Genomic DNA, 12,601 nt, shown 5'->3' with positions numbered 1-12,601 from the left:
GTGATCCAGGTAATGTACAAAGTACAAATGCAAAATAACAAGTGTGCTTGGCTTACACAGATGATTGCTTATTATCTGTTTTGAACAGTTAAACTAAGAATTAGCAGGTTTTAGTTTCCAATAACTGAACCTTCAGCTGAAGCGTGTAACGTAACTATGAGAATAGTCAGGCCATGCAAAGGCAAATGACTTCATCTAAATGCCCTTCTCAGTCTGTCTTAGCAGCCCAAATACATTCACAGGTATTCATCCTATTGTCTCTGACTTCAATTAACAAAATAATATTTGGGAAAAAATTATAGTCTGAAAGCCTACAATACCTTTCGAAACATGAAACAAATTTTGACATCTTCCCAGCTGAGGACTAGTTCAGAGCTCATGTCTTTGGAGTATTGTGATATTTATTCAGGTCATAAAAATGTACTCATAAATATATTAAACTGCAGTCTGTTCATTATTGATTTATTTGTGGTGCATGAATACTTTCTTGAACTACGTTATACTACTCTCACAGTAAAATGCGTTAAATTATTGAACTTTCATAGCCAATGGTAATAAAAAGAGATTTTAACATAGGCATTCATTGAAAACATACTTTCAGTATCTTCGACTTTTCAGATAAGAAGAATTGTGTATAAAGAAAAAGAAGCTATTTGATGCTGTCTTGCCCTTCTCCAGCAGCTCCTTTAATACTCAATATAAAAACCTACCAATGAAATTTTTGATAATACAAAACTTTAGTGAGAGAAAATGAGCAATAAATCAAAATTTTTATAGTGGTGTAAAAATATATAAACATTATGGAAGTGTTTAACAAACCATTCTGTGGCATTCTTTGTTGGAAAAGTTCAGGTGATATAATGTATTTTTAATGCAATATATATTTTTGTATTTAAGATGTTCAATGAAATACATAAAATGAATTTTATGGATAAAAAAACAATTTAAGAATTCAAAAGAGAAGTAAAAATATTATAGATAAAACATTATAGATAAGAACACTATTCAGTTTCAGAACATGAAAACTTAATTCTTTATGTCAAAGTATCATTAACTTGTGATAAAATATTTCTTCAACAAATAAAGTTCCTTTTGTTTTCTTTTACTTATATATTCACATTTGGGTTTTTTAGAAGCTCAAAAGATAATCCCTAGCAGACAGGACAACAAACTATTCATGAGGAATGAAAAGAGATATTGGAAATGAAACAGAAACCTTCTTAGAGAAATCTGTTGTTGAAATGAAAAGTAATCATTTTGGCAAATGGGGCATACTTCCTCTCAGAATTTTGCCCCCTAGAATAGATGAAATAGACTTAGAAAACTCACTAAAAATTGGACAAAATCAATCTTTATGGCAAGCTCACTTGAAAAACACTTAATATAAGTCTTCAACTCTGATGTGATTCTGCAGGAGAACCATGCCCTAATATTTCAGAGACCAAGACTTTAATTCGGCTGACTCCTCATGATGTCCTTGGCCAGCATGGGCTCCAATGAAATGAAATAAATTTATGAAACACTGACATTAAAATTTGGCCATTACTTTCCACTTAATAACTGTCTTCATAAACAATCACAGCTTTTAGAGTAGGAACTGCTGTCTGAGAGTCAGATATGACTAGGACAATTGAAGAGAGAAACTCTGTATCTCCTTCTTTCTGGCAAAATCTCTTCATAAATACAGAAGTTTTGTGAGTTCTGGAATTGCAAGCAAATATCTTGTTTGTTGTAGAAAAATGCAAGAGACAAAAATCCAAAAGATACACAAGGCACAATGTCTGTTGTCTTTCTTACTAGCAATGATGACAAAGTGCTGTCCCTTGGCTTAATCTCCCATACCAAATTCGTGATTCTGCTCAATGCAGAATTTTCCATAGTCTCTTATTGAAAAACAATTGAACAACAGACGGAAAATAAAATCATAAAACTTCCACAGGTAATAGAGACTATGTCTTTCTTAGAGAATTATGGAGGAGTAAGAGTCATGGATTCAAGTAATGAAACAGCTGGTGCCTAGGAATTGAAATCCACACTAAGCAACTAACTATAAGGTTTCAGGACAGCTGACCCCCACTGAACAAATTCCGTACCGTATGACCCCATGCTCAGCATATAAACTAAGGGGAAAACTGGCTGAGGACTGCTGCCTGTGAACTGTCTGGGTATCAGTCAGTGGATGGTGAACAACTGCATTGTGCATCATCTGTTTTTGTATATTTTATTTAACTATTTTTATTTGTTTTATTTGCATATTATTATTATTTCCCCTTCCTTTTCTGTTCTATTAAGCCATTTTTATCTCAACTCACAAATTTGATTTTTTTTCAAAATCCATTCCCCGTCCTATTTGGAAGCAGGGGGAGGGAAGTGAGCAAGCAGCTTTATGTGCTTAGTTGCTGTCTGGATTAAAGCACAAGACACTGAATGATGTTTTAATCACATATCTCTATCACTTACACAAGAAAAGTAAATTAATCATTTATCTTGAAAAGCAGTATATTTCACTGAGCTACTGGTTAATTGGCTATCTACAGAGGGACATCACGTTCCTGAATCACAATTATTCAACATATATTTGGGTTCATACATTCACACAGAAAATATTGCTTTAGTTCAGATTCACACATACATCCCTGTACAAATCCATATACACATATTTGGTTATTGTTCTTCACATGGAACAATACTTTAAATAGTGTACTGTTAATCTTTTCCTTTTTTAAAGGTGGAAGTTTTCCATGGGCAGTATATATTACACATAATTTTTGGACATGTGGGAATACAAAGGTGCCTTTTCAATTTCACTGGATTCAGTCTAATTTTCTTTCATTTTCATAACTTCCTGATGTTTTTTCTCATCTGAAGTTGTAAGCGGCTGAGAGACTATCTGCATTTCGAGGAAATGGCAGGATAATTCTACCTATAATTAATGTTTAGTTATAGACAAGCAATCAGGCTGTAATTTTGCAAGGCTGTGTTCTCCAACTGGCTAATCAGACAACCAGAGCATGGGATTTGCATATGGTAAAACTGACAAGAAATAACTGTGACACAATTATGCAGATCAGACACCAGAACCAATATAAGCAGAGGGAACCACACAGCTGGTGATTGCCAAAATTCCTGTCAGTCATCTGAGACAAAGTCATTCAGACATAAAGCATGTTTATAACTACAGCCTTTTCCACTGGAGGTGTACTCAGCAATAATAAAAACCATTTAAAATAATTCAGTGTTCTCATTAACCTGCAGGCATTTCTCACTTAAGATGCACAACTGCTATTTTCAGATTATTCCATCTCTCCTCTTTGCCAAGGGTGACTAGTAGTATTCTACACATACATACTGTATAGTACATATGTGATTGTATTGAGCATAATTTGTAGATTTTGGCCGAGAGTGCTGGGCTGTGGAGCTGCAGGGGGGGCATCTGAGGGAAGAGACCAGGGCTGCACTGGACACAATGGATTAGGATTGCCACATGAGAATATCTGCATTTATTTCTGTCTGCTGTAGGTTCAGAAAGTTTTTCAGAGAGCAAAGCAATTGAAGGATGGAAGCAATTTAAGGATGAAAGCAAGACAAACTAAATTTCACAGTCCTTATAGTAGAGTTTTCAGGCCTGAATTTGCTTACTTGGATTTAAATGAGAATTTTACTAATGACTTTGAAGTTACAGTATGTAGCTCATTATGTGTAATAGAACTAAATATTCCTTTATTGTATGGTTTAGGTAGAACTGATGTCTGGAACCAGAGAGTGCTCTTTATTAATTGAATACTTCTGAATTACCTGTATACTCAAGGTGAAATCCAGCAGCTGAAACACTGATATCAGACTGGAAATTGAGGTACAAATTATTTGATGTGCTGTTTAGAAGTGGAGGTATGGTTGTTCCTGAAAAGAGAATTCAAAATATTATTGAAAAGCACAGAAAGTGACATAAATGTAGACGTAAGGGTGTGATGTCTGTGTGTGTATATAAACAGAATTAAGGAGAGAAAAAGAGAAAGAGGGAGGGGGAGAGGGGGGGGAGCAGGAGATAGGTCACATAACCAATTCCATAATATTCTGCCATCATGGATGCTATCAAATACCTGTCCCTATAAAAGTTTTATTGAATTCTCAGTGCACCACAATATCAGAGACATGAACAATAGACAAGGAAAGGCTAATATAAATTTATATTACTTTTTTTTACCCACAAAAGGAGAAATATTCACTAGTGTCTTTTTAAAAGCAAGAGCATATCCTGTCCCCAGGATGATTCTAAACATAAGAGTCATGTTATGTTTATTTATTATGTCAAGATAATATATCAAGCAGCTCTGAAAATATGTTGCTGGACTGTTCTTATAAATGTGATGGACTATTTATTTGTGTTTCAGCACAAGTCAAGATAATATGAATAACTCTGATCTCTTAGCATACACACATATTTATTATAATCAAAGAAAACAAACCAAGAAAAAGTAAAGCAAAAAGAACTGTCTTCTTTGTCTAAAATAAGGATAAAGAATGCATCCTTTTTCATCTGCAATATCAAGAGATACCTATTTTTGAGGTCTGTATTTTTGGACCCAGCTACAAGTCTGAGAAAATAATTGGATTAAGAGAGGTCTAGTTTGGAAGCCTCTGAGTGTTATTTCATTTCTAACATTTTAAAATATACAGGTTTATGGAAGTCTGCTAAGTGATGACTGATTAAAACAGAACTAGTACTACCTGTTGCTAATTACAGGAGAAACAAGCACACACACCATGCTCAAGCATGCTTACACACACAGAAAGAGCTGTGTGTTTAGAGTAAAGAGTTGAATCTGTGAACCATTTATTGTAAAATCTTCTCAGTCACCTGAATAACTTCCAAGCCTTGGAGCATTGTTGTCAGCACCATCATAAAAGTCTAAGGAATCCCAGTTGTGTTCTGTGGCAAAACTCACCACTTGCACCTATGAAGAAAAATGTGAAGCAAAGAACATAAACTTCTTCCCCTCTTTATTCAAGCACAAAGATGACTCTAAATTGTAGCCTCTGTTTCTCTCAGTCATGAAAAGTTGTCTTGTTCCTCTTGTCAAAGAGAATGGAAAATCATCATTAAGTGAATAAAATGGCAACTATTTTTTATTTGATTGCCTATTCAAACTATGAATCCTGTTACCTTTAGTGACAACCACATATTACCTCTGTCAAGAGTCACACAGCCATGAAAATCAGATGGGTATAGAATATGATTCTCTTGTTTGGAGGACATTGAGGAGAAGATGAAACATGGTATTTTCAATACATGCAGGTTTTTCCTCTCTATTTTCTCCAGGACTAAACTAGTCCCACAGGGATGCACAATGCTTCATCTATTTTGCCATTTTAAATTCTGCCTCCAGGTAAGAGAAAACCACTGTGTTTGATTACCTTCATCACCAGCTCATCTCCTGAGGAGGGGCAGTCACTAGCATGCTACAAACAAAAGGCAGAATAGTCACTTCCTTTCTTCCAGAGGGGAAAATAGTCTTCCACTCATATGGAGATGAAAAGTGGTAAGGAGATAAACTGCAAGCAGGAGGCCATACCTGTTCTCATAAAGTGAAATCACACCTTACAAAGTAGAGAAATATCAGATTCTTGTTCCTGATTAGTAGGGGAGAGTTTCTGGTGTTACCTTCCTGTTTGTTTTAACTGTTTACTGAAATGCTTTAAAAGAGACAGAGGCATGATGAAATCCCAACCACCCTAAAAAAGGGGTCCCTTAGTCATTAAATTGAGTCTTTTGCCTCAATTTTTTTCTCCCAGAATGGAATAATTGCAACAGAAGAAATAAACACTAGTTCCAGTAAAACAAAGTCATAAAGCCATTTTTCTATGTTAAATAGATGACTTGCACCTTGTTCAACATGAAATAAATGTTCAGTTTGGCTATCTGTTTCTTGGATGGGGGCCTCAAATACTGCACCTCTTATTGTAGGAATTGGTCAGATACAATAGCGAACAGATTTCTTTTCCTTAAGTGAAGCAGTGAAGAGGCCCTGACTGTTAGCGTGCTTCAGATACTTGGAGACAGTAAATATATCTTTTTGTTTATTACAACTCTGGGACAAAAGAACATCATGAACAGTAAACACCTAAATTGAAATCAAAGTTATTAATTTAATCACCTCATTAATGATTCAGAAAAATACAGCCTGTGATAAGAGATAAGCACTTTCAAAAAGCAACAGTGATGGCCTCAATCAGGAGGACAGTTACTACCTAATTTAAATCCTCTGAACTATCTTCCTAGTATAAGAAATGCACAGAACAAAGTATCCTGTCAGCTGTCCTAGTCAACTCTTTAAATCAAGTAGTGTTTCTCAAAATCAATCTCAAAGCTGATTTAGGCTATTAAATATTATGGAAAACTTTGTAATGAAACTTGTAGAAAAGTTTTAAAGCACTGTCAAGATTTTTTCAGATTTTCTTTATTAAGTCTTTACCTACATAAACTGAGCTCTTTATTAATTTTCTACAACAGTTATATTTTGAACTAGGATAGACATAGAAAACTTTTTATCATGATTTCTTGATGTGCATTTTGCTAGGAATTTGTTCAGATGATGCTTAGAAGTTCTAATTTATTAAATTCAACTGCCTGTGCAATAACCAGATTTCTGTCAGTTTCTTTAGTGAACTCTAGAGATATGCATGACTAAGCTTAATGGATACTTTCCTACTGTGTGTTCTATGAGGTTCTTAATCTATGTAAGTTAGCAACAACTCTGAAACTATTTAAAAGAATAAACTCCCATCTCACATCGAAACATAGTGAAGCATCTTTACATCACAGTAAACTTCCATAAACATAGAGTAAATAGCAGAGTTTCTAGGATAGCACGTATAACTTGTCCTTGAAAGAAACTCACTTAATTTCACTGTGTGAAAGGAGACAAATAAATCTGGGGAGGGCAAAAAGGAATTCCTAGGAAGGCTCTCTATTTCCCTTGGCTTATAAGGAGTCACTGATTTATTGAAATACACTTAGAAGTTATGGTGATATTCTTCTGAGTAAAAGGCTACAAGTGCATATTTTAAGATTTTTAAGAATCCTATAACGTTCAATCACTGCATAATTGAAAAGATGTGCAGTAAAGTAAATTTTCAGAATCACTAATGAGATAGAAATATTGTACAGATAGATGATCTTTTCATCTTTTGCATAAGGAAAAAGAGTTCTAAATATGATGGTAGCAAGCAAATAGCAAGTAAACTTACTTGAATCCCAGCTCCCTCTGGTACTGTGATCTTCCACACACAATTCAGATTGTTGTCATAAGGCTCAGGATAACCAGGAGATAAAATGGTCCCTTTGCGCTTTGTTAAAATACCACCACAGGGCACTGAAAGGAAATGCATAAGGGAAGAAAAGAAGTATAAAGCTTCAGAATGAGAAGACTTATTATAAAAGCTTATTCTATGGCTGGAAACATTTTAAATTGATGCTACATTTAAAAATACCTATATGCCTCAGGAAAATAAAATTTTATATCTCAAAACTCTTCCTTTATCTGACCAAAAAAGGAGAAGAAAATTAGAATTATGTCAGTTTCCTACCTGACAGAATCATGCTAATATTCCCCTTGTTTATTTGACTTTTACAGAGTGAAATCTATTCTATTGTCTCCTGGTACTCTTACAAAAATAAAGCATTTTTTAAGGCTTAGGTTGAAGTATGAAAAACCCATACTTTGTATTGTATTGTATAATATAAAGTACTGTATTTTATATATTGTATTGTATAAGTATTGTATAACTATAAAAGATAAAAAGTGTCACAAAAAGGTAACATTGTTTCTTCTTTCTTTCTAATATTTTTTTCATTCATTCTTTCTAATATTGCTCCTCTAAATAATTAATAACACCAGTCTCAACTGCTTGACTGTTGTGTGCTTGTGTGAGTTATTTCATCACAGTCTGTGCATCTACTGCATCAGTAAAGGATTTACAAGATCCTTGCAAGACTACATTCATCACATCTGTTCATGGATTAATAAATGTGTTATGCATGAAACAGGACAGACACATTAAGTACCATCAAGTTTCTCTTATGAATGTTCAACTTGAGTGCATCTTGTCTATATCATTAGAGACTCTAACGGAGACAAATAATATTACATCTTAATCTTAAAAAGCATATGGATATTCTGTTGGTATTTTTGAAGTTGAAGGAAAAGATTGATGAGATGGTTTATCAAGTCCATTAAAAGCTAATGCATCACTTCTATGCAACATCACTAAGTTCTGAAGGGACCTCAGGAGCTGCAAATATGAGGATTTAGAAAATAGATAGTATGCAACTTAATAATAAATATTGCAGCTACATATTGCGTGGCATAAAATTAATGGAATCTGTTTGGAACTACATGGATAAATTAAAAGCTAGTGCCACTTAAAGTGTTTACACAATTACTCATAAAAGGATGACCAAATGGAATGGTTGATGCCAGGCTGCACCTTGAGCGTTGTTAATCTTTGAGCCCTGCACTACAAGAAAGACCTTGAAGTGCTGCAGTAAGTCCAGAGAGGGGCAGCAAAGCTGGCAGAGGCTCTAGAAAGTACAACATCAGAGTGGCTGAGGGAGCTGGGGCTGCTCAGCCTGGGGTAAAGAAGGCTCAGGGAGATCTCATCACTCTACAATCTGAAAGGAGGTTGCAGCCAGGTGGGAGTTGGGCTCTCCGCCCATGCAAGTAAGGCAAGAGGACATTGCCTCAGGCTGTGCCAGGGGAGGTTCAGACTGGACATCAAGTGAAATTCTTTGCAGGAGGGGTGGTTAAGCATTAAAATGTGCTTCCCAGGGAAGTGGTGGAGTCATCACTCCTGTGAGTGTCCAAGAAATGAGTGGATGTGGCACTTTGTGCTGTGCTGTAGATGACATGGTGAGGGTTTGATCAAAGGTTGAACTCGATGTCTTCTCTGACCTTAATGATTCCATGATTCAATGATTATATGTCTATTATCTGAATATGTAATATTAAGACATTCACTAGAATAAAGGCAATTTAATATGGTCACGTCTACCCCTTCAATTATTAAAGTGGTTTAGTTTAATGCAATTTTCATCTCATAGGTGTTTTATCATCTTTATTGACACAGGAATTTTCACACAGAAGGTGGCCTGTAACCCTTCCTCAATTGAGCTTGTCTAGACACAGATAGCTTTCTCATCATAGACTAAATCATGTATCAAAGTAGCAATAATACATTGTAATCAATGTCCAAAAGAATGATTTCAACACTTTGTCAAGTTGTTATAACTGAAAAAAAAAAAAAATAACTCAAGGGGAAATGTAGTACAATTCTACTGATTAAACTGTAATATATGAGACTAAATGAGATAGAGCTATATACTTCACCTCCTTCTTGATATAGAAATTGTAGTTCTATTGCTATGCCTGAAACAGTCTAAAGCAACATTATTTGTTTAAAACTTGATTAATCAGATTTTATAAATAGTACCCCAGTGATACTTAGCCTTGATCTTTATCAGGATTTTGATATTTTGGAGATAATCTCATAATTTACTAAAAACCACTCATACTCTACTGGGCACCATCAGCTGGTTAGCATGGCAGATGAAACATCAGCCTAAGGAAAACATATTCTTTGTTTTCATCTACTCACCTAAACCTCTGTTTATGTATTCTGCTGGAGTCAGTACAATAATGCCATTTTTGCAATGGGTTATGGTATTTTTTTTATAAAAACTTCTCTTCCCTATCAGGAAAAGTAAAGTGGGGAATTTCATTACAATTACTAGATTTCCAGCTGGTCCAAGTCAGTGTATAAATATCAATGGATGCATGTTAATTTATGAATTTAATTTTGAGAATTTAATCTCAAAGTGACTAGAACCAGAAAAAGTATGTTTTCTGATCTGAAAAGCTACTGGTCTTTTTCTGAAAAGTAACAAAATATTAATGTAAGTATTTCTAAATCTTTAATATAGTAATGTTCTTCCTAATAGCTTGCAATATCTTGTTAGAGATCTGCAGTGTAAAGGCATCTTAGTCTTGCAAGAAGTCAGGGATCAAACTAATACTTCTGATTCTTGATTAAAGAGGGATACTCAGGAACTTCCAGGGACATTAATGTAAGAGAAGCTATCACATTAATTATGGCAGCAGAGCATGTTCATGAAACTTGTGAAAGTTCACAGCAAGGTCACAATAGAAATAGAATAGAAAGGTTAGAATAGAAAGGAGAATAAAACTTAGCCTTGAATAAAAAAGGAAGTAAATTAATGTAAGCAAGAATAAAATACTATACCAATGACAAACAAAAAACATATTCAACAGGAGAATAGTCCACACTTTAAGCAGTAATTATTTATAATAAAAAGCCTTAGGAACTCACCAATACATGTAGGGAGTGAATCATTCCATTGTGCCAATGCATTTGGTACTGTATCACATCTAATTGCTGTTGAACCATGGAGGATGTAGCCTGGATTGCACTCAAAAAGAACTAGTGAACCAACTGCGAATTCATTTCCAATCCTTTTTCCAAATCTTGGTTCAGGCACAGAGCTACACTGAGTTGCACTTGTTCTTGGAACAGCTGTGAACATACAAACAATTTTGAATTCTTAATTTTCGATTTGGTGAGGGAATACAGATATTGAATCAGAAATATTTAAAATGTCTAGAAGAAACTTTCAGCTATTTCCCAGCTGAGAACATTTCCATAATCCCCAAGTGAATCTTCACAATAGAGATTGATCACTTTTGATGTCTGAGTTACTATTTAGGAGAGCATAGCATTGACATCCTTGCCAAGATTGGAAATAATGCATAAAATCCACATGGAAACCTATCTAAAATGACACTTGTAAGAAATACTACCATGAGATACTTAACTAATACTGGGTTTCAAAATAACATTTTATGTCAGATATTTACATTTATTCATGTGGTTTTCTAAATGTGTGTTCTGACTGTCAGATGAGGATTTATATGTAATGAAAGAGTGAATTGCAGTTGCAAGTATTGGTATATAAAATTTCCCACTTGACCCATAAAAAGGCTAATAATGTAAACCAAGAAAAACATCTTAAGAACAGTAAGATCATTTTTAATCCACAGGTAATAACATTTGCAGCTATTCATATTTAAATTGGGAGATAAACCACTTAGAGCTCCAGATGGATCTAACATTTGTCAATCAGATTAGCAAACAAAACCAGCAGTTTTGTGTAACTCTCTTCTTAAATTTGTAACCCCTCTTATGTTTCTTAAGTATTTGATCTCAGCTTTAAAATACAAATAAAATAATAGTTTCAAAAATTTTTCAAAACCTGTAGAAATAGCAACAATTTTCCATTGTTAAAAGGCTATTAGTTTCCTCTTAATTCTCAGTCTGTTCCTCTCTGATGATTTACAAACTATGATGAATAGAATAAATGTACACATTTCCCTAGGTTGTCTCACCTTGATAAACAAAATGAAATCCTTTAGCTGTTACTGGTCCAACTGAGGTAAATCTGACTGTGATCTGGTTCCCCGAGCTCAATGGAAGAGATTCGCCTACTCAAACAATGAAAATACAAAGTTATCGTAGCCACTTTAAACCAAAGAAAACACCTGTCAACATCTTTGCAGATAGAAATAATACTCTCCAAACCCTGTTCTGCTACAGTAAACTTTGCAAGATATATGCATTTTTAATATTTTTTTGTTGACAGTATTATGTCATTCTAGGAAAGGGAAGTTAAAGCTCATCTTAGTTACTAAGAATGTTTGTTGCTTTTTTGCTTTACCAAAACCAGAAAAACAACCCCCCTCAAAAAAAACCCAAACCAATGAATCAATGACAACAAAAACAACAACAAATACCCACACCACAACAGACTCCCCTCAAAAAAAAAAAAAGAAAAAACTCACAGAAAACCTAAACCAAAATGGAAAAAAAACCAACCCCCCCCCCAAAAAAAAAAAAAAAAAAAAACACCCAAGCCCCCAACCTCTTTAAATAGACTCAACACGTAACTAATCTTTTTAATTTTACTTTGGTACAAATGTGCCTTGCTTTCCCTTTAGAATATGTACTACCTATTTCAGATAAAGCCATAAAGGCACAGAGTAAGAAGTCCTAAATATCCAAAATATTAGGTAAATATCAGAATTTTTAAAAAGGAGATAAAAAGCAATTTTACTTCATTTCATTCATCAATGCAAAGATTTTCAAGTGTTTAGTTCAAAATGTGGATTTCATATATTTGCTTGAGATGAATTTAAGCAAATATGACAATCATTTTTCTCCTTTTTTTTTTTTTTACTACATTTTCTTTCTAGATTGATTTTAAAAAAGTAAATAACTATATACTGAGAGTTCTTTTAAATGATACCTGAATGAGATCCTGAGAGAGAGGATAACAAAGATGACTGAAGAGCTGGGCCGTCATATACTTCAACAACATCATGGAGTGATGTCTGGAAAAACACAAACTGGCCAAAAACAACTGACCAAATAGAAAGGAATAGAAGGAAGAGGCACCAGTAGCCAAGACAAAACAAAACAAACACATGGAATAGAATAAGAAGGGGAAAAAAAAGGGAGAGAGAACAAAATA

The 12,601-nt window shown here is 34.3% G+C and overlaps 1 protein-coding gene across 7 annotated transcripts in view; it reads right to left on the bottom strand.

Moving 5' to 3' along the window:
* The window catches only part of CSMD3 (CUB and Sushi multiple domains 3), a 580,686-nt gene that overhangs the window by 103,351 nt on the left and 464,734 nt on the right, over window positions 1–12,601 (bottom strand). For all 7 annotated transcript variants that reach the window (XM_074556146.1, XM_014263981.3, XM_074556154.1 and 4 more), the window contains 6 exons: window positions 12,377–12,490; window positions 11,460–11,555; window positions 10,387–10,590; window positions 7,249–7,373; window positions 4,859–4,955; window positions 3,796–3,900 (listed from right to left, as the gene is read on the bottom strand). In XM_074556146.1, coding sequence (XP_074412247.1) covers window positions 3,796–3,900; window positions 4,859–4,955; window positions 7,249–7,373; window positions 10,387–10,590; window positions 11,460–11,555; window positions 12,377–12,490 — 741 coding nt within the window. The remainder of the gene's footprint in view (window positions 1–3,795; window positions 3,901–4,858; window positions 4,956–7,248; window positions 7,374–10,386; window positions 10,591–11,459; window positions 11,556–12,376; window positions 12,491–12,601) is intronic.

The sequence above is a fragment of the Zonotrichia albicollis genome, chromosome 1 (assembly GCF_047830755.1).
Source record: "Zonotrichia albicollis isolate bZonAlb1 chromosome 1, bZonAlb1.hap1, whole genome shotgun sequence".
Classification (NCBI taxonomy): domain Eukaryota; kingdom Metazoa; phylum Chordata; class Aves; order Passeriformes; family Passerellidae; genus Zonotrichia; species Zonotrichia albicollis.
This window is presented reverse-complemented; position numbering and strand designations above follow the sequence as displayed.